Source organism: Electrophorus electricus, chromosome 24 (assembly GCF_013358815.1).
Source record: "Electrophorus electricus isolate fEleEle1 chromosome 24, fEleEle1.pri, whole genome shotgun sequence".
Taxonomy (NCBI): Eukaryota; Metazoa; Chordata; class Actinopteri; order Gymnotiformes; family Gymnotidae; genus Electrophorus; species Electrophorus electricus.
Genome location: NC_049558.1, coordinates 5,483,427 through 5,506,893, shown reverse-complemented (window position 1 = coordinate 5,506,893; position 23,467 = coordinate 5,483,427). Strand labels below are relative to the sequence as shown.

General features: G+C 44.5%; 2 protein-coding genes across 5 annotated transcripts; one reads left to right on the top strand and one right to left on the bottom strand.

Annotated features, from left to right (window-relative positions):
- The first annotated feature begins 487 nt into the window (after window positions 1-487).
- On the top strand, window positions 488-3,585 carry LOC113587985. Of its 3 annotated transcripts, none has more exons than XM_027026968.2 (5): window positions 488-595; window positions 1,924-2,017; window positions 2,394-2,591; window positions 2,769-2,900; window positions 3,334-3,585. In XM_027026968.2, exons 2-5 carry the CDS (start codon window positions 1,924-1,926, stop codon window positions 3,465-3,467), a joined length of 558 nt encoding a protein of 185 aa, XP_026882769.1. In that variant the 5' UTR covers window positions 488-595; the 3' UTR covers window positions 3,468-3,585. The 3 variants fall into 3 exon arrangements, with proteins under 3 accessions (XP_026882769.1, XP_026882771.1, XP_026882770.1); XM_027026970.2 differs by having other exon boundaries at window positions 489-595; window positions 2,430-2,591; XM_027026969.2 differs by having other exon boundaries at window positions 490-595; window positions 2,427-2,591.
- Window positions 3,586-3,797: 212 nt separating this feature from the next.
- bcl2l1 (BCL2 like 1) lies at window positions 3,798-22,906 on the bottom strand. Of its 2 annotated transcripts, none has more exons than XM_027026966.2 (3): window positions 22,776-22,906; window positions 19,502-20,268; window positions 3,798-6,534 (listed from the first exon to the last, which is right to left on the bottom strand). In XM_027026966.2, the coding sequence occupies exons 2-3, from the start codon at window positions 20,057-20,059 to the stop codon at window positions 6,391-6,393; spliced, it is 702 nt and encodes a 233-aa protein (XP_026882767.2). In that variant the 5' UTR covers window positions 20,060-20,268; window positions 22,776-22,906; the 3' UTR covers window positions 3,798-6,390. The 2 variants fall into 2 exon arrangements, with proteins under 2 accessions (XP_026882767.2, XP_026882768.2); XM_027026967.2 differs by lacking the exon at window positions 22,776-22,906 and adding an exon at window positions 21,785-22,208.
- Between the last annotated feature and the right edge of the window lie 561 nt (window positions 22,907-23,467).

Sequence of the window (23,467 nt, the reverse complement as noted above, 5' to 3'; positions counted from 1 at the left end):
GCAGTCAGCTCCTCCTCCTGCTTTCCCATCTACTTAATCTATTTATACTTTCTTCCTCCCATGTCATGTCCCTCCGCGTTTCCCTTCGTCTGTTATCTGTCATCTGTCATGTTTGATCTGTTTTTGATCTGCGCTTGTGTCTTGGGATCAGGACCACTTCCTCAGTTCTCTGAAAATGTATCCGTATCTCAAAATGTGGGTCACTGTAGAATCAAAGAAATGAGAAATATTAAAAGGGTGCCAAAATGACCCCGTGTAATATTCAAAGGGCATGCAATTGGACTAAGAAGCAATAGGACGACGGTACAAGTGGATTCAATCTCTTCGATTAGTACCTTTAAATTTTGTCCACAATCCCAGTCTCGGTCCGCAGTTCTCCAGTTATATAATTTCTCAGATTATACATTTGCCAAGTGTCACACAGCCCGAATGAAATCCAAGACGCCCGCCCACTGCCGTGTTTGTCCCGCGCCAGTTCTGTTTACGATAAAGGCAATACTGGGACGCGCACGCAAAAGGAAAAGAAAGTGCATTTTGGGGGGTGCATTTCGTCCACGTAGGCCTACTTGTGGTTTTACAGTCTTTCAGCCAAACCGTGAGTAGCTACGTTCAGATTTCGCTCAAAGATGGATGAAGGTTCGGTAGACGGTGTTCCCGTAATGGAAAGTTCTAGTTATGAGAAAGGCTTTCATTTTTCTAGTTTATATGTGCATGGAAATAGCGTAGTTAAAACAAGAATTGCGTACGGTCGAGAATGGGTGTCAGTAACGAATTCCAGTATTCATGGTGTAACGGAAAAAAGTTGGCATTACAACTTCAGATAAACGCAAAGTCCGTTATAATAACAAAGAAGTGCATGGTGGCATTTTAGCATCACATTCTGCAGTTTTTGTGAAACCACCAAAGAAATGGCAAAGGGCAAAGACTATATTTGGACAACGGTTCATGCAGCGCGAGAATGTTTGCATGCGAATCCTCGCGCGTAGCTCGGTCCCCGCGACCTCTAGTCTCGAGCTACTGCCAAATCCCCCCATTTTAGGTGCCGACTGGACGCGAGGCCTCTCTGGTTCTCTCTATGAAAGCCTCGCCGTTGCGCTTCTTTCCTCTCTGTGCAATAGAATAGAAGCGATTCATTTCTACCAAAAATATACTTGAGAGAATATTTAATGTTGCGATCAAAGAAGCAGATGGCTAGCAACTGTTGTCTACTGCGACTGCAGTAAAGTAATAGGTGAGATTAGTCTATGCCTTGTTCCCACTGTCTGTGTATAACTGAAATGGGACGGATGTTACTATAACCTTTAGCGAAACATGATTAGGTGGCCAGATTGAGCAAAAATATTTGGATTTGTCCTCGGACAAAGGCTTATAAACATAAATATATACAACATCGGCCACCGACAGCCATGTCAGGTAAAACGCCCATCTATCTCAAAACAAGTAACGTCTAATGACATGCAGTCTGAAGCCACAGACGAGCAAGACATAGACGTTCCTCGCAACCGGAGATCCTCACCAAGCTCTTTGGTTTTAACCATGATCTGCAGTTGGCTAGTAACTGGTTAGAGATGTACAGCATCAGCTGTCTCCAGTCTATAGTCGATAAGAGTGCCCCAGAACGTGGTAGAAGTGACAAGAACCATTTGGAACGATGTGGAAGCTTGCATTTCCTCAAACATTTGCGAGTTTCGAGGGGTATGAACTTTGAGTTTAAACTTTGAATGGCATTTGAAAAATATTCGCATCTCTAGCACATGGTCTTACTCTCGTGTCACTAGTTTGTCATTTTCAGCTAGTCTAAACCTACTGGTCAAATAAAAATTCAACATGAATAAAATTTGGCATGGGTATGAATAATTTTGGGTTTAACTGTATATAATCTATAAAACATGTCCACGTGTGTACGTTCATTGTCTGGCTCAGATGCTGCGACTGACTGCGGGACGATTGCTGCTGTCTGGACGGACAGTAGCTGCTCTCAGTGCCAACAGTGCCAGGATGGCCAGCCATGGGGATGGTAATGCTAAAGATGCTGGCTGAAGATGTTATGCAGCTTGCTTTTTCCTAGATTGAGGTTGCCTTACTCTGCTCATGGAGATTTACCATCCTGCACAGTTTAGTTCCAACACACTCGGTTTTAATGTTGTGCTACCGAGGGTCTTCGATACCTCGATCAGGTGTGTTGCATAAGGGTTCGAACCAAACTCTGCAGACTGGTGCGTCTCCAGAACAGGAGATGAGTACGTCTGTCCTAGGCTCTGTAGTCAAGCGGCAGCAATAGCTGCCTCTTGCAAAGTAATTCCCATCAAAATGTAGCTCCTTGCCTGTACCACTAGGGGGTGCTCTCTGCTATGAGACACAATGAAAATTAAACTTGTGCAGCTTTCTTCTAGGTGTGTCATCGCTCCATACTTTTTCCATCACAGCAGTGTCTGAGCAGAACATGATGTCTCTGCCCATGTACTGTGACCGTCTGGATATCCCTCTGCCTGACAAACCGTACCAGGATGTCCTCAGCGCTGCCGACAAGAGTTTGAAACAGAAGGAGAAAGGACCCTGGAACAACCTTTCAAAGGAGGAGAAAATTGCCCGTTTGTAATTTATTCATATCTTCCAGACTGTCTCTCTTACTTGCAGTTATGACAGCAGCCCAAAGTATACATAAGACACTAGCTGCCTTAAAGTGTGGGACAGAAGGGTGGTTTCTGTGCTGTCTTTATTCCAGCATTTGATTGACAACTGCTTCTTTCTGGGCTCCACGTCTTTAGTGTACAGGATTATGTTTAAAGAGACATATGCAGAGATGAAGAGGCCATCAAGCGAGTGGAAGACAGTATTCGGTGGAATCTTCTTCTTTGTCGGTCTGACTGGCCTGGTGGTATTCTGGCAACGCATATATGGTGAGGAAAGCCTGCTGTGTGCATGTGCATGTGCATGCACACGTGCATAACAGTGTGCAGGAGGCTTATGATGGTGTTAGAAGTATACACATTACTTGAGGATCTGTGGTTTACTAGCTCACTCTTGAGAACTGACAGTATGTTCATTGCCTTCCATTGCCTTTGAAATGGTTTAAAGTCAATGTTAGCAATTCTGCTCTATGTTCAAGCATTTTTAACTAAAGAGGAAACTATTATATGGTCACACTTATGTAGCTGTTTGTGGAGGCGTTATCATTTCAGTCAGCTTTTTTAGATTCATCCTCAGAATTAAGTTTTGACTTCTGTTATTCAAATACTTACCTCAGTAAGTAGCACGTAATACTAAGTTTGGACCATCTGAGGCACATTCAAGCCTTGTGTTAATGAATACCCTACCCCCCTTCTTTCTCAGTGTACCCTCCTAGTCCTCGTACCTTTGAAGAAGAGTGGCAAGCTAAACAGGTGAAGAGGATGTTGGACATGCAGGTGAACCCAGTGGAGGGCTTTTCTGCTAAATGGGACTACGAGAAGGGCCAGTGGAAATAGAGGCAGGGTGTGCCGCCAACAGCCTAACCTGCACTTCTGTTGCCATGGTGTCTGTGCTCTGTAACCATGCGAATATTCCGTCCAGTGAGAAACTATTAAACCTCTGCCATAAAATGTATTTCTGTTGCTTTTTGATAAGAGGCAAAATGCATCCAAAGTTCTTAATGTTAAAGATCACAAGCAAGTGCATTCATGACTACCTAAAGTACCTGCTGAGAGTCATGTACAATATGAATCATTTGCTGCGATTTAACACTATGGTAAAGCCTCACTTATATTCTGCTATAGTACTGATGTTAATTTTAAACCATCACCAAAAGGGTTTTTTTTCCCCAGGTTCAATCGAAGACACTAAATTAGCTTTAACACATCAAGGGGAATTTTTCCAAACTGCCCATCACCAACTGCAAGACAAACAAAACCCCCAGTGGTTAAATCCTAAAAAATGACTTTGTTGGTATTTCAGTTGAACTCATGCATACCCATAAATTTAATGAACACAAGTCCAGATGAATCCAGTGGGTTGAAATCGATTTTTATTCACTTTAATGATCAGACATTAAAAAAAGTCCTAAGACATAAAACAATCCATTTAGATATGGTGTTTGTTAAATAAACCAAAAAGCCTTAAAAAAATAGTTTCTGCTTTTGTCTCCCTAGTTTTCGGTGAACCTGACTAAATACAAACACAATGAGTAACAAAACACCTCAGGAATAATGGAGTTTTAAGGCCATAGGAAAGAACACTATGCGTTTACACCAAATATCATAAATAATATTTTCAAATCAGAAGGCTTTAAATATTTTTCACTATGCTATTATGCTACCCTAAATGTCATTAAGTTAACTAGTTTACATAGTGTCGTGCCAAGGCTGGACATCTCACTCTGAAGCTTACAGTCAAAGCTATTCTCACACTCACGCAGCACCTCTCGCACGGTAAACACGGCATGCAAGCAGCAGTTTGACATGGAATGTATTCTCTAAAATCAGTGTCTACAGAGCAGCGAGAATATACAATTAGGGGCAGTTTAAGATTGCAATTTCCTTACACGTCCTCTGAAAATGTAAATTGCGACATAGAATTTGAAGAAAAATAAGCCTCATCAGTGACGATTGACAAAACACTTTACCATGAAAAGATAATTCAGTTAATGACTCAACGGAATACATCCTGCTCCCGTTTAGTTATAGCTATTAAATTATTATGGAACATGGGATTCTCGAATTCTCCCAGCACATGGAGTAAGGAAAGGGACGCCGGTACTGTCGTTACCTGTACTATTATCGACCTCTTTCTTGCAGTGAAATCAAACCATTCGCCAATCATCAGCCATAGCAGGAGAAAAGGCGTGTGTGACCGTGTCTTTTTTTAATTAGACGTGTTTTGAAACCTGCCTCGTCTCTGGGCTTTCGCGCTTTGACACGTGTTACCGTGCTGAACAGCGTGCGGGCCCGCTGAGTGACGCGCAGAAAGCGAATACAATTGAACGCACCCCGGAAGGCGAGACGGCAAAGTGACACGGACACACATCTTGTTGGGTTGCACACCGCTGAACGATAGGTATGAGGTTACACAGTAGGCCCAAAAATGTTTCCTTCTGTATGGCCTATAATTGATTAAATTATAAAATGTATAAAGGAATAAAACATGCATCCTAAGAATACAAATCTCAAGAACTCGGGACATTCGTAGCCTCAACATTGACTCGTAACCGACGTTTATAGCAAGCTGCACACAGTACGGGGTAGACCAGACAAGTTTTAAACAAGACCCAGATCGATCGAATGTTTTTAGATGATCAGAAACAGGACAAAATTGAAGCGGTTTAGCTAGGCGACTCGCTGGATCCGACTTGGTGCTGTAGTATTACACCTCTGATGAGGATGCAGGTTTAAAATACCACACCCATCCACCGTCCCACCCACGTTGAATTTTGACATTAACCATATTTAATGGCATGTAAGTTAATTACGACTAAAGCAAGTATAGTTTTACTACCTACGTTATATTTAACATCTAGATCCTGCTCTGATAGCATTCTGAGCTTTTGAAGACAAATACTACATAAGTCATCTCTAAGACCACACAAGACACCAGGGACTCTTGTGGCAATGTGGTTTAATCTAATTTCTGTCTTAAATGAGTTATTACATGTTGTGTGCATGATGCGGTGTAAGGTGGCAACAAACAGTGAAACGTATATGCACTAACTCTGTCCAATACTCCCAATGGTGCGGAGAAAGTTATAAAGGTAAGTGATGTTACCCTTCCAAAGAAATTAGTTTTAATAAAGCAACATTCAAATAATGTAACATTTAAATGAAAACTGTCCCTCTAACCCATTTCTAAAACCTTGTGAGCAGGCGCTTTACTCATGAGTTAAGTTTCATTTAGACTAGTTTTTAAAATAAATCAGTATCAATGCTACTTTCTATCCTCATTAAAAATTAGAGCTTAATTTGAATACTTAAAAAAACTGAACACAAAGAAAAGCAAAAGTAAATTATTTCACTGGGAGTGGGATGGGGGTGTTGTGGAAACAGAGTGAACCAAAAAGAGTGACTGGTCAACCTTTATCTTCAACAAATCTATTTTTTTGCTGCAGACTGAAAAGAGTTGAGGATCAGATATGTAGTAATACTGACCTCCCTTAATGGTCGAATAGTGACAGAATCCCTTCACACCAGTCTGTGACAGAAGGCAAAAAAAATGTTACACTTGTGCCTCAGCCACTTGCACTGTCCACAGTGCAGTGTAGGAAGGGGTGTAAACATGACAATTCTTGGCAAAGAAGACAAAAAAACAAACCAAAAACAAACAAAATCAAGAGTTTAAGGGGGTTTAAGTTCCTTCATTTTTCTGTTTGTGAGGTGGACGCTGTCAGAAGGGGGAGGCTGTGTCTTCAGTTGACCTCTTTCCTTACAGGCGCTTCTGAGCAAAGAGGGAGCCTACCACGACCCCTGTGAACAGGGTCATTCCAGCCAACAGCCATTTCTTGAAGCTTTCCTGCGACCTTCTGTTCTCTGCTGCTGCGTCCTTCCCGAAGATCTCCGCAAAGTGCTCCTGCAAAAGAAGAACAGTTTAAGCAGGATGGGCAATGGTGCACTAACATGCTCTGGAGAAAGAAGTGATGAGCTGATTCACAACTACTTAAGCTTAAGAAAAGTCTATTTATTTCAAAACAGACCGGTAACTGATGACCACAGCCTAAACCATACTGGAATGGATGGAAAATTCCAGCAACAGTCACAAATAAATAGCTTGTTCGTCTCATACAGGAGAGGAAAATTCCTACTGTGGTAAAGCACAAACCCACAAGCAGACACATAAGCACACACCTCCCAATCACATTCGTGGACACAGTTTGCCTTCAGACCATGAGAGCCAATCACAGAGCTCCATCATAGTCCTGCCCAGTGAAGGCCTCATAGCCCACCCCTTCCTCTAACAACAAAGCTTGTGTGCGCTATGAAGCCCGACCCGAATAACCACCAGGGGGCGCGCATTCCCTCACAGTGGGCCCTAGGCCTAACTAACCTCATTTCACAGCAGGATTCAAAAGCAACCCTGATTCTATCTGGAGAACTGAAAGGGGATTTCAGGCTTAATCCAGTAACCTGTTTCCTAAGGGAACAGCAAACAAAGTGGAGCATGTTTGCTGATAATTCGGCCTGGAGTACCTCAGCAGAGCGTGGCCGTAAACAGCACATAAGTGCATATGTGATTCAACCCTCTGTAATGACAGTGACTTTCTGTTTCAGGCCTTTGCAGTCTCACTGATTCCATCACAGCTACATGATTCTCACATTTTAAAGGCTTTGTGTTTTACAATGAGATCAGAAGCATATAGCAATCCCAGGAAAAATATTCAGAACATGAAATCCTGATTACGACAGACATATACACCCACACTTTGCTCCTGCTGACTGAAGTCATCCCCTAGCCATGCCCTTTGTCCCAGGCAGAAAACAAAGCAGAAGCTTCTGGTAGCTTAGATGATGATGCAGGAATGCGCTTCAGCTCCCTCTCCCCTGGATCTACAAGTGTCAGTGAGAAAACCTCTGAGGACTTGGTCATGCTGCCGGACAAAACCACGACGATATATGAAGACTTAAATATTCGACGCCAGACAAGAGCCCTTCCTTGACCATGCCACACGGCGCACATCAGTATCTCAAAAGCAGCTCGCATCTCGAGAGTGTTTGTCTTTCACCAAAAGATATAGCGTCAAAGCCAAAATAATCAGACCACCAAAGAGCAAAAAAAAAGAAAAAAAGAAAAGTTTTTAAGGGACAAGAGAGGGAAATAATGTGCAGGGAACCCCATAAAACCATGCAGCTGGGTTTTTACGGTGGTACAGGGTGTGATGTGGACATGTGGAAGAGGCCTGGAGAGTTGCCTGGACTCAGCCCTAGCCATGAGTAGAGAGGCAGAGAGAGCATTCTGCACAGCTCCCTGGTGCCCTGTGAACGCTGGCAACACTGGCCTACACGCAGCAGCACTGCGACTGAGTGAAAAAACATTTTGTTAAGCATGTCACAGGTGAAAATGTCTGCAGACAAAGTGCGGAGGGCAAGAAGCGGAGGAAGGGAGTGAGGTAACGGAGAGACGCCATTAGGCAGCGAGATAATGATGGAGGAGGGAAAGGTGAAGTGGTGTGAATATAGCTGCTAGGTAAGGAGAGAGCGCGAGAGAGAGAGAATTTCATGGGAAATGACCGTGAGAGGGAGTGGTATCTGAGGAGACAGGGGTGGCGTGGGCTGATAACGGAGTGACGGCGAGTTATACGGGTACGTCACTTTATCAGAGCAGAAGCGTGACCTCAGTTTCAGGCCTACTCTATAAACTCACACACACACAATTAGTTATAACCATAGTGACCTTACCCGTTTTGGCAACAGCCATGAGACACATGGCTCTGGGCTGCACACATAGGATAACAGCTGATGCTTGTTCATGTGCTATTCAAAACCAGCTAGGGTTAGAAATATGCAAGAAGTGTGTGTATATATATATATATATATAAAAAAAAATAAACACTTACACACATGTACATGCACACACTTGCAGATATAATGACAGAGCCAGGGTGGTGTTGCAAGCCGCCTAATGTCACAGCTGCCCCTCCACAATCACCAAACCAAATGTTCCCAGTCTGTCTGCCTCGCTCACTCGCTCTCACACACACATACACACACACCTGCATAAGGCACATCACAGGGCTCACAATAGCAATTGTTCTAGGGCTAGCCTCTGCATTCCTGTATGCCAAGCTGCACTGAGACAATGCGCTGCTCTGCACACTGTGGGAACTCCTCTGCCACTCCTCCTTTAGCCAATGCCACCTGTGAGCTCCGTGACAGGCAATCCTACCATAGCCATGAGGATGTCCTATCTGCTGGATCAACAGCTTCAGAAAGAACACAAATATTGACAAAACTATTCAATGAACTTCAGTGCACTCCCCCCACCAGTGCACATTACTTGTACGCATTCCTCCGAAACTAAGTCTACATGATATGTCAGAAACTAAGGTGAAGTGGTATGAAAAGAATGTGGGTGTTACGAGGAAGTCAAGCCAATGACACAACCAAGGCATGCTGAGGCTTGTCTCTATGCAACAGACAGAATGATACGATTCTCTTCTATTAACAAAATGTGGCTTTATTGTACATAAAATGTATAATTATTATTCAAATGTTGCAGTACGTTTCATATTACATAAGACAAAACACTCAGTGTGTGACAGGCATGGGAACAGTGAAGAGTCCAGTGAAAGGAGAGGATTAGCAGAGCTCAGCCTTTGATTGTGGGGGGGGGGGAATCAAAAGAGCGCTCTCTGGTGTACTTCAAACTGTACCAACAATTCAGGGAAACGTCACAAAGCACTCTCAGAAATTCCCACTGCGTGGCAGGCTGTGGCCAGGAACTGCACCCCAAGTCTCTGGTTTTGCACTTGGTCTGTGGGCGACTCAGGTCTGTCTGCTCACTAATCCTTTTAGAACTGTTCAAGCTATTTACGCCCTCCCCCCCTGAAACCCCTACACCCCCTCCCCACAGCCAGGTACTGTTCATGCCTCAACATGTCCCCATCAATCCTGCCCAACATCATCAATCTGTCTTTCTTTTAAACACACACACACTCTTTACAAGCTTGTCCTTGAAGGATGACTGACACACTCCAGACTCTGTCACACCTATGCTCTGCTTATTACAACAAGCCTAGCCCTGAACACCTACTGCATAGAGATATGTTATATGTGAGCCACACCAGTAGGTGAGAAGGCATGTCCCACTCCGCAGTCCTCACTTTCCAACATTTCCACATGGCCCATAGGGGGTTGGGGGTGGGGGAAATGTGTGTTCACCTGAGACATTGGTTACTAGGCAGCCTGTTCCACAGGCCACTTTCCACAGTCCAGGACTGGGGCTGTTCCTGGATCAGCTGAGATCATTGGGGTTTTTTTTTTTAACCACATAGGTGATGGTGTGTAACACAACTTGGAAAAACAGATCCCAAACAAGTACTGGAGAAAAGCATAGGATAGACCTGAGGAAGTGGGTGGATTGATATGGATAATAGAAGAGCAAAGATAAGTGAAGGAGAGATTATATAGTGTGTTGTATAGAGAGATGAAAAGGCATGTTAAATGAGAAGTCATTGCTACTGCATCAGTAGAGCTACAGAGGGATGTGTGTGTACTCTGCGACAGCATGCGTGTATGAGTCACCCTTATGTTCTGTGTGTTTTAAAAAGAGTCTTGTAAGCATGAGGTGGTAGGGAGAAGCTTGAGTGGCGCAACGGTCCACAGAGAAGTGCCGCACACAAGGTTCCAGCACACTGGTGTTCATCACAATCGCCAGCGGTGTGATCACAGCGTGAGTCAGACTGTCTGGGTTTGCTCCTGTGTTGCACCAGAGTGACCCCTGAACTCTTACAGGACAGCTTATTTCAACAGCTTCTTGGTCACAAAACACCCAACCCTGATTAGTCCGAGTACAGCTACTTCATACACACATTTGGACAGAATGGAGTCTGCTGTATGCTGGTCTGGCGTAAGCCGGATCACAAGCCAACGTGAGCTTGAAACAAAGGGCACTGGTGGGGATATATTTTCGCAGACAGACAGTCTTCGGTCTGTCACCTCTGGAAATTTCCTTTAGCATTTAGCCTAATTGTGAAAGCCTTCCACTGTAGTGATCACATACCCGAACAGCACGAATCTGGCAGTAAAACAAAGCCAGTCGAGTGCCTACTTCACGAGAAGCCCAGGCTGGAACACAGAGGAGGCCCACCGAGGTCTTGGATCCTCTGCGTTGTCTCATGTCCTCCTAATGCCAGTCTGTCTGCATTTAGACGCAGAATGTTTCACTGGATAAACAATAAGGAACAAGTGCAGCTCTGTTCGGGGCCCGGCCCCCTGAACCGGCCCCAGAACAGAACAATCAGGGCTGGCAGGAAGGGAAGGACTTCCTGAAAATCGCGTTGGAATGCTGCTTCCCAATGTTTCTGAGGAAATCAGCTGGTATGAACTAAAATTACTGCTGCAGTAACAAGAAAACATGACCTAGGGCTCTGTTCAGCACATCCGTTCCTGGACTTGTTCAGCTTTTCTTACTCAGTGTCATAACATCTGCTGAGTCATTGTAACAACCTCACAGTTGAGCACCCAGAAACGGAGCCATGATGGGGTGTGTGTGTGTGTGTGTGTGTGTGTGTGTGTAAGAGAATGATCAGTAAAAGCCCATCGGGCCAGGACTGTTACATGACAGGATATGAGACAAGACAGGAGTGTTCAAGAGTTACAAAACCACTGCAGAATAAAACACGACATGCTGTAGTTGCTTCTTTTGAGGGCAAAAGTGCAGCAGTTCAGGAGAGCTTGAGTTCTGTGCATGTTTTCAATCAAACGGCACAAGCAACAGTGTCTGGCACATTTACCTCAGCTTATGTAGTGCTGGTCATCGTCTTTGCCCCCATGGGTCAATGACATCAGAGTGACCCAGACCATTACTGATACCCACACTTCCAAGAAAACTTACAGAAGCGGAAGCTGCTGACGTGCTAGGCATACAGCAGCGTGGGACACTGTGTCCTGTCTCACAGGCATGTTCAACATTAGAGGGGCGTGCCTCTCCTTCCCACAGCAAAGGGTGTGCACGAGGGTGCCTCAGCGTGATGCGCCGCATCCTCAGGCATCTCCCCAACTAGCTGGAGCGCATTATAGCACTGCTGCACTTGGACAATATTAATAACCAAACCAGAGATGGGTCGAACAAAAGCCAGACCAGGGGCATTATATTACACTGATGCCGATTACTGGCTACTAAACTAGCCTGCAATACAGAAAACTGGAATTCCTAAACTGAGCTTCAATAACGTGTGCAACGAATCAAGGCTGCCCTCCTAATAATACTGTGCTGCTGTGACCAAAGGCAAATGTTATGCATCATCTCTCATTTATTTCTTAAACAATGATGCTATCAGAAGGCTCACCTCTGATCACCATGTTACACAGAAACCACCTAACACATCCCTTTTGCTATTTTAGGTCATATCACTTGAGGTTTGTCTAAAGGAGGGTCCCTTCGTGTTACTATGGTGACGTATACACGCATGTGTGTGTGTACAGTAAATAAATTAAGGAGGAGATTAATGAGGAAGGATAGTGGGTCTCAGACTCCAATCTGTTCCAGTCTCACCAGGGACATGTCACCATGCTCCCCACTCCATCAGGCAAATCCCAGGAAGGGCATTTGCTAGGTACACAAACACACAGTATCATATGCATGCATTTCAGTGCATTTACCTGAAACATAAACTGAAACATAAGCACAAGCAGGTACAAAGACAGCTCAAATATAACCCAGGCATGATTATATACTTCCAGGCATACACACACACACTCCTCCAGGGAGGTCTAGCAGGAAACAGGCATACTTTAAAGTCTTATGCATATCGAATGGTGTGCAAAGTCAGTCATTACAAGTATGCATGCGCTTGTGTACGTGTACATGTTCCATGGTCACAGCCACAGTACAGTTAGCGCCTCTCTCCATCACCAGCACCCTCTGACCCCTGTGTCTGCTCAGCCCCTCACAAACGACAGGAGACCAACCATCCGTCTGGGAGACGAAAATATAGAAAGAGAAATTCATAGGATGGGGCTGGCATGAAGAAGAAAGTAGAGAACTAAACTAGAGAAAGCAGAGAGACACACATTACAACATATTACAATTCTGCTTATCAACCCAGTCCACCAGTCATGCTGTAATGGCTACTGTAATTAATTTGTCACAGAATTACTGGTCAACACACGCTATATACATACATCTCCCTCTCTTTAATCCTATTGATGTAGGCTTAGAGTCTCCCCATAATCTGATATCAGCCATGAGCCATAAGGCAGGAGAATGAATGTTGCAGGAAATATTTATTTATTTATTTATTTTTTTGCTTGGGGGGTGGGGTGGGTCGAGGAGAACGGTATAAAGAACAAGGAAGAATCATTGGGACACAATACAGAAGAGATGGAGGGCAACAGAAACAGACGAGGACAGCAGGAGCAGAGGGAGCACTGCAGTATAGACAGGACAGCAGAACAGCACCCAGCAGGCCACAGGGGGAGGTGGTTGCCTGAAGACAGGGAGGGGTTCAAAGAGACGTAGGGAGGGAAAAGTGAAGAGTGGGAGGGGACAAAAATAAATAAATGTCAGAAACAAGTAGAGAAGTGCTCATGAGCAGACTTCCAGCCCAAGCTGGTTTAGGCGGGGCTGAAACTGTTTCCAGCTCATACCAGAAGCATTCCCACCCCCGGCACCCAGGAAGGCAGACAGACCCACTGGGCTCAGGCCTTCTCTGACTTAGCCATGGCTCTGGCATGCAGGACTGCAATCCTCACTTCCACACTGCACAGCCATTGTCCCAGCCCCACCCCTCACTGCAGCTGAGAGACCTTTGGTTTACCATTTCAAGGCTTATGTAGACACACACACACAGCAAATTTGATAGTCACGATATTGCACAACCAGAGACAGACTGGAGTCACGACATACCAAACACAGCAGCTACATTAAATAGCAAGCAACCCTTTAAATGGTTTTTGACTCTAAGCCTTAGGAGGCCTTTAGTGAGCCTGTAAAGCATCTGGCCTGTGCCCAGGACCAGTGTGAGGTCAGCAGTGTTGGGCAATGGACTGTTCTACCAGGGTTCACTGAAGAGGGGTTCAAATATGCTGCCTAATCTCAGCATAAGTGCATTAGGGGAGCTAGGCTCAATCTGCCACATGACTTACTTACACATACAAATGTAAAGCTGTTGCACTTGGGGAGGAGGACTGTGTGTGTGTGTGTGTGTGTGTGTGAGACTATTAATAGCAAAGTGAAGCAGTGGAGTGAAGGGGATAGACCAGCTCAGGTCAGCCCCATCATACGCACCCTAGCAGCACAAGGAGGATGGAGGAGCAACAGCAGCCACTCCCAGTATGAGGTGAGCACTGAGCACACAGATCACCATGGGACAGCCACCCTGTGACTCATTACGCTGTGTGAGCGAGGGGTGGGTGGGTGTGTGTGTGTCCACATGTACACTTGTGCAGGCACAGACCAGCTCGCTCTGGCTTTGCATGTTGCTGCCGACACACACATTCACTCTGTGTTATACAGAGCAAAACATTCATCAGCCCCATCAGCCACAAATCCATTTCTCTTCCTCTTGTTTACACCTCTGGAGGTTTGAATTCCCACCCCCCCACCCACTGTAATAGAGCAGCCCAACCTTCCTCGAAGGTGACCCCCACTGCTTCAGAGTAGCCTACCCAAGCCCCACCCCCCACGATCTCAGAGTGGTCTAACCAAGCCCCACCCCCTGGCATTTGCCATTATTTTTCCTCTCCCTTGTTGCCTCCCACCCTCCTTCCCTCTCACACGCAGGCGACAAGGCTGCACAAGACTGAATCACACCATCTGTTTACTGCCACTTTCACTCAGCCAGTCTGTCCATGACACACTCACACACAGACACAAACGTGTGAGCACGCACGCACGCACACACACAGACACCAAAATCTCACAAAGCAGCAAACAGACGCACTGCGCTCCTCAGCCCTGCGCTGCCTGGCCGCCCTGGTGAAGCGTCATGACCTTGAGAAAGGGGGAACGGAAGTGGCAGCAGGGCAGGTGGCTGCCCGTCTCACCTGCTGGGGGAAAAAAACAAAAAAACTCAGACAGATAAATAAAAAGGACTAGGTGGATGTTTAGAGTAAAGCACCACTGAGGGCACAGTGAGAGATTCCATATATACATGTATGTATGTGTGCGTGTGCGCACACCTATAGTGCTAGTCAGTCAGTGTGGAAGTGGGGGGGGGGGGGATGGACTTGCACAATGAATATGACAGATTTGTTGAAAGTCCAAAGACTGGTCTCAACTGGTTTGAGACTGGTCACAACCCTTTGGTTTGAGAAACACCCTCCAGTTCCTTTTTGATCTTTACAGTGTTAAACAGTTGTTTTTGTCATGCTGGGAACAGTGGGAATCTCTGGTCACAATCAGTTGGAGAGCATTCCTAAGATCATGTCCCCAAGTCACAGAATTAAACTGGTATCAACTTATGTGGACATATTTGGTCTTCATTTTACAGCATATTTGCATAGAGGGGGCTCATCAAAAGTAAAGACAGACATATGGTCTTGGGATAGAGTGTATTTGATCCATCATGAACTGACATGCATAAATGTTGCATTGTTTATGTGTAACATTTACACAGTAATTTCCATGCTGCATTTGTGCTATTTACAATAGTATTTGTATAACCTCATTACAATATCCATCTGATTGTAACATATAATTAATTGGCTTGCATACCACTAAAACACTGTCAGCCTGAAAAGTGAAGCTCAGCTTTATAAACAGTACTATATAAAAGTATATACTTAATTACCAAAGTGAAACAATTTCAAGAAACCAGTTAGTTTTCTACATAGTCAATTCTATGCAAAGTCTCAATTCTCTGATGAGTACATTTACTAGGTTAAACACTTAAATTAGGATAGCTGAGTAGTAAACCCTTGATAAAGCAGAGTAGAAGATTGTGCTCTTCCTAATGACTCAATTATAATTTGCAGTCAAATAAATTATCCTTAAGCAATTATTTCTGTTCTAGGTGAAAAGTGAGAGGTGTAGAGGTAGATAAATCCAACAAAAAAATCCTCTTTACATGTGTGCGTTTGTCCTTTGTGTCTTTGTTTAAGGTGCTCACGTGCATAGTGAGAGCTGTTGTTTCCAATAATGCACACCTAGGCTATAAATCAAATACGAGAGGATAGACAGGAACAAAAGGTAACCCTCTAACCACCTTCTCTGTCTGCACATGTCTGTCTCTCTCCCTCTCCCTCACACACACACACAGACAGAACCATAAGTACAAAGGCATACAGGCACATGCACACAAACACACGTGGCATGCTGATGTACTGAATAATAGCCACAGTGTCAGCGGAAGGTGCGTCATGGACTGTTCACCACACACAGCAATCACGTCAAGCAGGTTGATGGCAGCGACAGATCAGATGGCGTGGTGGAGGCACATGAGAAATGGGACTCCAGCATGGTGACGTGCACACGCTGTTGCATGTCTCATCTGCAACATGTCCACCCACGTGGGACGGGGAGACAGACAGGAAGAGAGAGCGAGAGGGCACATGATGGAGCTAGAGAGAGGACACTCTAATGGAGACACAGGGAGAAAGTGAAAGTGATGGAGGATGGGGAATTACACTGGGTGAGGCAGGGAGTGTTGACAGTGCCAATGGATCACCATTCACAAAACGTAACAGACAAGAGCAAAGGTTAACGGATGTGCAAAGTGATGCATGCGTGTCTTCATGTGTGTTAACCTACACATTACACCACTGAGATTCGTAAGAAGCAGGCAGCATATAGCTTAACCAGGAACAATAAAACAACACACATCTCCAGCATGGCAGTAATTAAAAGGCTATAAAGCCAGCTCTTTGTTTAAACGTATGGTTGAATGAGTCCGCTACAGAGTGCTGGCGCTCTGTCTGAGTTTAATTAATCATGCAGGCTGTGTGTTTGGGAAGCCAGCACTCAGGCAGGGGCAAGCAGGGGGATGCTGGGGTGAAGATCCCTCTTTGGACACTGTGCTAATGAGCGCTTTGGAAGCACTGCCATGGGAGAACATCCCTGGCGCACACACACAGGCAATAAAGGAGAAATAAAGGACGCAAGGCAGGACTTACAGCAGTTAGTGTGGGATACGTGGGGTCTTTCCTTACACCCCCCCCCCCCATGCCTGCATCCTCCCCCTCCTCTATTTGCTATGCTAAAATACTCACGCACAGGCTGAACACGATTTATGTGATCTGAACAAAGACATTTACCCACAGCACAAAAATTACACTTATTATTTATCCAATATTCTCCGCCCCAAAGCACTTTAAAAAGGTAACGTCTTGGCCAAAAAGGTCCTGAAAATATGACCTTTATCCACAAACACACGCAAAGCACTGTCGGCATTTCACTTCTGTTTTGCTGCCTTTTCACTTTCCATCTGGCACTCTAGTTCAGTGGACTGTCTTCAGTCTTTTCACCTGCCTGCACTCATAGGAAAAATTGGAGCCAGTCACAGCAGCAGGGGGGAGAGAAAGAGAGACACACAGACAGACCGACCAAGCACAATGACTGCTACAGCAGTGCAGGGAGAGAGAAAATAGAGAAACAGATGAAGGAGAGCAACAGAGAAATACCTACATGCCCAGATCCACTCAGGTAGCGAGACACACCTGCACCCAACAGCTGTCAACGGCTTTCCCTTGGCTAAGTGGGTGCATGTAGAGAAAATGAGGCTGATCTTAAAAAAAATTCTTGTAACACTGGGAAGTGCAAGGTTTACAGTAAAGAAATGTAGAATTAGGGGGTGATATGAGTCAGAGACAGAATAGGCATGGTATGTGTAGGTGTTTCTCTGGAGCAGGGCCGTCCCCTCTCAATTGGTGGAGAGCTGCTGTGGTGGCAGCTTTTCCATTTCAGACAGCGCTTACCAGAACGATACATAGTCCAACCTTGAAAGCCAATCGCCAAGTGAAACTAGTCAAGTGTTTTAGCACATGGAAAAATGGTCAATGAAGTAACTGAGCATAGATCATCTTTATTACCTTATTTTCCCATACTTTGAGTGTTAGTACAAATCTACCACTGTTCTTCTTGGCTAGATGATGATTGCATTATATGATCAAATCTGCTGTTTGTGACAGTGTTAGAGTGGGTGATCAATACCACCCATTAGTCAAATTTAACCAGCAATTAGCTGGGGGCTGGTGTTGAGGAGCCATTATCAAATGTGTGAGTGATACTGAAGGTAGCTGAGAAAGTCTCTGAGGAGAGCTGGCCTACATTCAGTGTGTTCGTGCAACACATATGCAGTTTTTCTCCCTCAAGTTACACATACAACCCCACTTTCATCTTCCACCAAGGAAGTGATGTCAGAACCACAGTCTTGCTTCCTTTTCACATTTGCAGAAGCGAAAAGGAGAACGTTCATTCCAAAACCTTCAACATGATTTCATTCAGCCATTGTTGGCTCAATTCACCCATTGACTCATTGAGTCCTAGAACTACAGTGTCCACTTGACCAAGAATTTAGACAAACCTTTTTGGGTTGGCTATAGCTGGATTCCGTAACTTCCACCACAATAAATGCATCACAAGGTTAGCTTTGGAGTTTTTTGTTTGTTTGTTTTTTTTAAAAGATTGGAGACCATGTTTTGCAATGCCATGCGTCACAAGAGATTTAAAAGGCAGAGATACGGGTTCAGATTATAAGTGTTGACATTTGTTTCTGTGAATGTTTTGGACACTGTGCTTTGAGTGATTGAGTCAGGACATTTTGGAATAGTGGAGGACACCAGGGGAAAACAAGAAGTCTGTTCTGAAGTATTTCAGGTCATTTGAAGCCCCCCCCGCCCAAAAAAAAGCAAATAAATTCAGTTCCAGTTCAATCAGTACCAGCAAAACAAGCCAACCATTTAGAAAGAGACTAAAGGCGACAGCAGCCAATCAAATGCCCGACTCGTAATGACCTTTCAAATTAGACAATGACTTCCATATCATATCCCCCCCACCACAGACCACCCGAATCGTATGGCGGTCGTTGCCACAAAGAGAGAGTCGCATTTCATAGCACACCTCCGTTCCCCGCCGACCCCGGCTCGGTGGAGCACGGCACAAAGACCCACTGCATGACCTTACTGACAGCATGTCTTTTGATCTACTGGCCAGCTGACCAGAGAGAGAGAGGGGAAAAAAAAACAAAAAAACAACAACAACATGGAACGCAAAAGTGAGAACAATGGAACACCAACAATGAAAACAATGGACCATCGACGCTGCCAACCTCCTCCCATCACCCCCACCCCCGCCATATGTACTTATCTCCCATGACGCTCGCTGCTTGCTCTGTTCAGTTCGTATTCGATTCAGCTGAGAAGGCAGATGATCAATGCTTAACTGACCACGGCTTGTGCCGTTATCTGCCTGTCCTTTTCCCCTCTGCAGGGTTTAAAAGATCCACACCCAGGAGAAGAGAGGCACTAAAAACAGCTTTCGTCTCGACCCAGGGGAGCCAGTGAATCAGGCAATGCAAAACACGTGTACCCACAGCCACCAGAGATAACCAGGGTATGTGATCAATAACACAGACTTGGTCCTCTTTCGCTTTCTTTCCAAGTCTTAAACAGGCAATCAGAATGCTTAATCAGGCTGAACACACAGGGAAACCAAGTCAAATACATGAAAACAATGGCACCAGACAGCTTTGAAATAATCAAGGCTAAGCACAACCCACCACCCACCCCCAAATCTGCTGCTATAGCAATTAACATGAACGTGCTTAAAAAGGTAAACAATGCTTAAAATATACAAGATTTTAGTGGGGGGGATTGCATCTAAGTTGTCATGATGCTCCATCAGATGTGGCTGAGTGGAGACATTTGAGCAGTTCTTCACCTACCCATCCTCCTTGCTCCTGGATCCACGGCTGGATGTGGTTGTCTAAGTAGACGGTCATCCACTCGGCAATGCGCCCCACCAGTGGACTCATCTCCTTCTCCACACACTCCACGCAAAGGGCCCCACCGAAGGCAAACAGGCCCACGATTCGGCCCCAATTGACGCCACTGCGGAACACCTCGTCCATGACGCTCTCGAAACTCTGGTACGCCGTGGCTGGCGTGATGTGCAGCTGTGAGGACAGGTCGCTGAATGCGCGCGAGTAGCGCAGCTCAAACTCGTTGGCCGAGTCCCGCAGGGCCTCCTTCACAGCTTCCAGTCCCCCGCCTCCGTTCACCGCCCTTGGCCCAGGCGAGGCCGGCAACCGGGTGGGGCTTGCCGTAGAGCCATTGGCCACTGCCGTCGGCGTTGCCGCGGCCTCCGCACCATCCTCTCCCTCCGGACCCCCCTCAGTCTGGCCCATATCTTCTGTGAGCCCGATGTGGCTACAGGGATAGTTCCTCTGGGAGAGTTTGTACCTGATATAGTACATGACCAGTTCTCTGTTGTAGTACGACATAATTGAGTCCTGCTCTGTGGTTTGTCACTCTGGTTACCGCTCCTGCTTGCTCGTGCACACCCCCTCGTGTCCCCTTTCTCAGGCTCGGCTCCGTGCTAACTCTCTCATCACGGATCGGAAAGCAGGCTGATCTCTGATCTTCATTGATTTCTTCTACGTGGCATCCAGCACAAACAAACACAATCAAGGATGGGGCAACGGCTCACACACTGCGGTTTGTGAACAGCGAAAGAAAGAAATTATTAGTGATCACTCACACATACACAATTTCCACAAACAAAGAGGAGGGTGGGTTAAAATAAAACTTAGATAGAGGTTAAGGGCCCTTATAAACAAACAGCTTTTTTTTGCTAAACCCCTCTTATTTAACTGGGTGGCTTGCTCAAAGCAGCAGATGGTAGCCTCTTATCACCTGCCTTCAACAAAGAATAAGCAAAATATCTCTTTTCCCCTTCTGTAAGATCTAGAAGAGAGAACACGGACCTTAACACTGGGGAATTTTAGCAGTATAGGGTTTGAATAGGCAGCATGGCTAGAATTATTATTTTCAGGTTATCCAAACTGGATGTGTGAAAAAGGGAGCTGCAGAAAATGAAAATTAGAAAAAAGTGCTAAAATTTGCTCTACCCCATTAGTATTTTTTGGACAATTAAGGTTTTCACAGATTCATAGCTAAAATGTAAATTTGGGTAATAATAATACACTATATGTGCAAAGTATAATTAACAATAAGTATGTTCAGTAAAAAAAATGCTGCCACTTCAATGTAGTGCTCAATAGAAAAAAGTGAGGTCTTTCTGTTTTGTCCCAAAACTAGTAAATAAAAAGAGTGACAAATAGCACGTGGAAATCATGTTCTCAGGAAAGGGGGGAGGATGCAGGAGCTGATTCCATCTTGTGATCCACGATTCGGATACAAGCAGAATTATGGAAAACAATGGTTTGGACAAAGGAGTTGAAAGAAACTGCAGAGTTCTGCACAAAACCTGCGTTAACTCGCGGGCATCCAGGGAAGCAAACACGTGGTAGCTAATACCAACCAAGCACACACAGCATGGTGGGAGGCTGACCACACTTCTATTTTACCGTCTCATCGATTTGGTTTTTGGAGAGAAAAAAAGCACGCAAAAAGCTACTGGACGTTCTATGGGCTTTTCGAGCGTTAAATCGGAAAGTCGTTCTAAGGGACGAAAAAGAATAGTTCAGTTAGCTAGCTAGTTATTATCCAGGGAGATTTGATTAGCGTATTACTGATTAACCACCTGATATGAAGTCTGGGGGCATTTCACATTTTATGTAAATAAATAATTATTTGTCAGGTAGTTTCATGATCAGTATAACAGGGATAATACTTTGGTGTTAAAATCTGGTATTCATTATTTATTTACAAGCACATACTCGAAAGTTGGAAACTCAGTAAGAATGCGTGCCAAAACAACTAACGATCAGTTTCGTGACTCAATTGCAATATCTAAAATCTGAAAAATAACAAACATCTTAACACGCCGTTTAAAAATCTGTCCTATCCAGTGTATGCCACAATAATGCGATTTGAAAATTAGCCTTAGTCTAGTTAGAAATTAACTGAAACAGCATCAATAACAACATCTCTCTACTTTGGATATTGGACATACACTAGCTCACTTGATCGACAACGAACATGACAACCCGAAACAATGTACCTAGCTACAAATGTAAAAAGAAAAAAAGAAACACCATGCTTACCACTGAGAAACCCACCGAGTCTTTAGATAAACTCTGTACATACTCCTGGGATTATTTGTTGTAGAAAGAGCTCTGTTGCAATCTCCACTGATACAGCATGTGTGAGAAAATTGCCAGAAAGGTCGAGTTATTTCTCTTAGCCCTGCCTCCCCCCAGCGATAGGATATTAAACGGTTTGGTTTTGTGCCCAGCCTACCAACCCATTACGTAACGAACGTACATTCTGTCGTAGCGTCAAGTCTACAAAAAAATGTATGGGAATAGTTAGCTAACTAGTTAGTAATTGCTAGCTAACAGACGTTAATCTCGATGGATTTGTATGTGCATTACAGTCATAGACGGGATATTTAACGTTAGTGAATGAAAGTGTAATTTATCGAGCTAACGGACCCAAGTGATGGAAGGATCTTTCCTTTGATTTACACAGTGAGAGGCAGTCTTGTAGATGTCTTAAAATGCATATCTTAGCTAGCTAGAAAACTAGCATCGGGCAATGCTGACAGTGACACCTAGCTAGCCAGCCACATAATTAATGCTGGGTGCCTGGTCATAATCTCAGGAACACATCTAGGCTATTCAGACAGAGAACTAGCGTCAGATATTTTATTGCAACTAGGTTAACGCGATTTAACCCATCTTAGCCAGCAAGCGGTACTTGTGTTAAATATTTTTTAACCGAGTTCGAAATCTAGATAGCTAGTTAAGCAAATACTACACTCTACTGCTTAAATGTAATGTATAATGAAATAAAAAATGTAACAAGTAAATAGAGACGAAATAAATAGTCCCTTGTAATTTGAACCATCACCGATAATCTTCTGAGCAACTCTAGCTAACGCTAGCTAGCTAACTACGTCAATCCTGTGCTAGTACAACTAGCTAGAAATCGGTGACATGGAAATGGGTTTGGTTTCTTAAAAGTGAGCGAGGTAGTTTCTTGAATAAAGAATAGATAATTGTAATCTACATCACCAGAGCACGCAATACTTACTCAGATAACTAAGAGGGTCAAGTCCCAGTCCCCTACATGACCGAAAGATCCAGTAGGTTTCCAGTCAGAGAACGACCGTGGGTCCGACATTCCTGGTTCACGCGACGCTAACGGACTGAGCGTCCTAGCTTGCTCGCTAGGCGCACGCGGATGTTCCGCCCCCTGTATTTGGAGGCTTCAGCAGCCCCTACTCTTAGTGTAGGATACTCTCATTTTTATTCATATATATATATATATATATATATATATATATATATATATATATATATATATATATATATATAAATATATATAAATATAAATATGCATTTGCAAATATATATATATACAAATAAATACAGTTGTATTAGGAATGACTTGATTTAGATTCAGAGGCTTTAGCGCAGGTCTCATCTTACTGGTCTAGTCAGTGCACTCTCACCGGTGCGCAACTTGGATAAATGATGTGATGGTGTCCAGGTGTTTCTTCAGTTCTGCTTCGAAAACCAAGTTATTAACGGTTAGTTTTAAACTCAGCCCCGGTGACTTCGAGTTCGCATAAACAAAGAATGTCAGAAATCGCCAATGTAACCTTTCTTACCCTAAAAATGGTGTTCTATGGTTCTTCCAATTCATAGTCGAAGTACAGCGACCCTCCATGGCTGTCCGTAACGCCCTATTTACGAGAAGCTTAATTAACTTCGATGCCAAAA

Excerpts from the sequence above, each read along its gene's own strand:
- LOC113587985 (XM_027026968.2), top strand. The coding sequence starts at position 1,924 with ATGCTGCGACTGACTGCGGGACGATTGCTGCTGTCTGGACGGACAGTA. Across the intron at positions 2,018-2,393 it reads GATGGCCAGCCATGGGGATG|GTGTGTCATCGCTCCATACT; the intron begins GTAATGCTAAAG and ends GCTTTCTTCTAG. Across the intron at positions 2,901-3,333 it reads ATTCTGGCAACGCATATATG|TGTACCCTCCTAGTCCTCGT; the intron begins GTGAGGAAAGCC and ends CTTCTTTCTCAG.
- bcl2l1 (XM_027026966.2), bottom strand. The coding sequence starts at position 20,059 with ATGTCGTACTACAACAGAGAACTGGTCATGTACTATATCAGGTACAAA. Across the intron at positions 6,535-19,501 it reads TCCAGGAGCAAGGAGGATGG|GAGCACTTTGCGGAGATCTT; the intron begins GTAGGTGAAGAA and ends CTTCTTTTGCAG.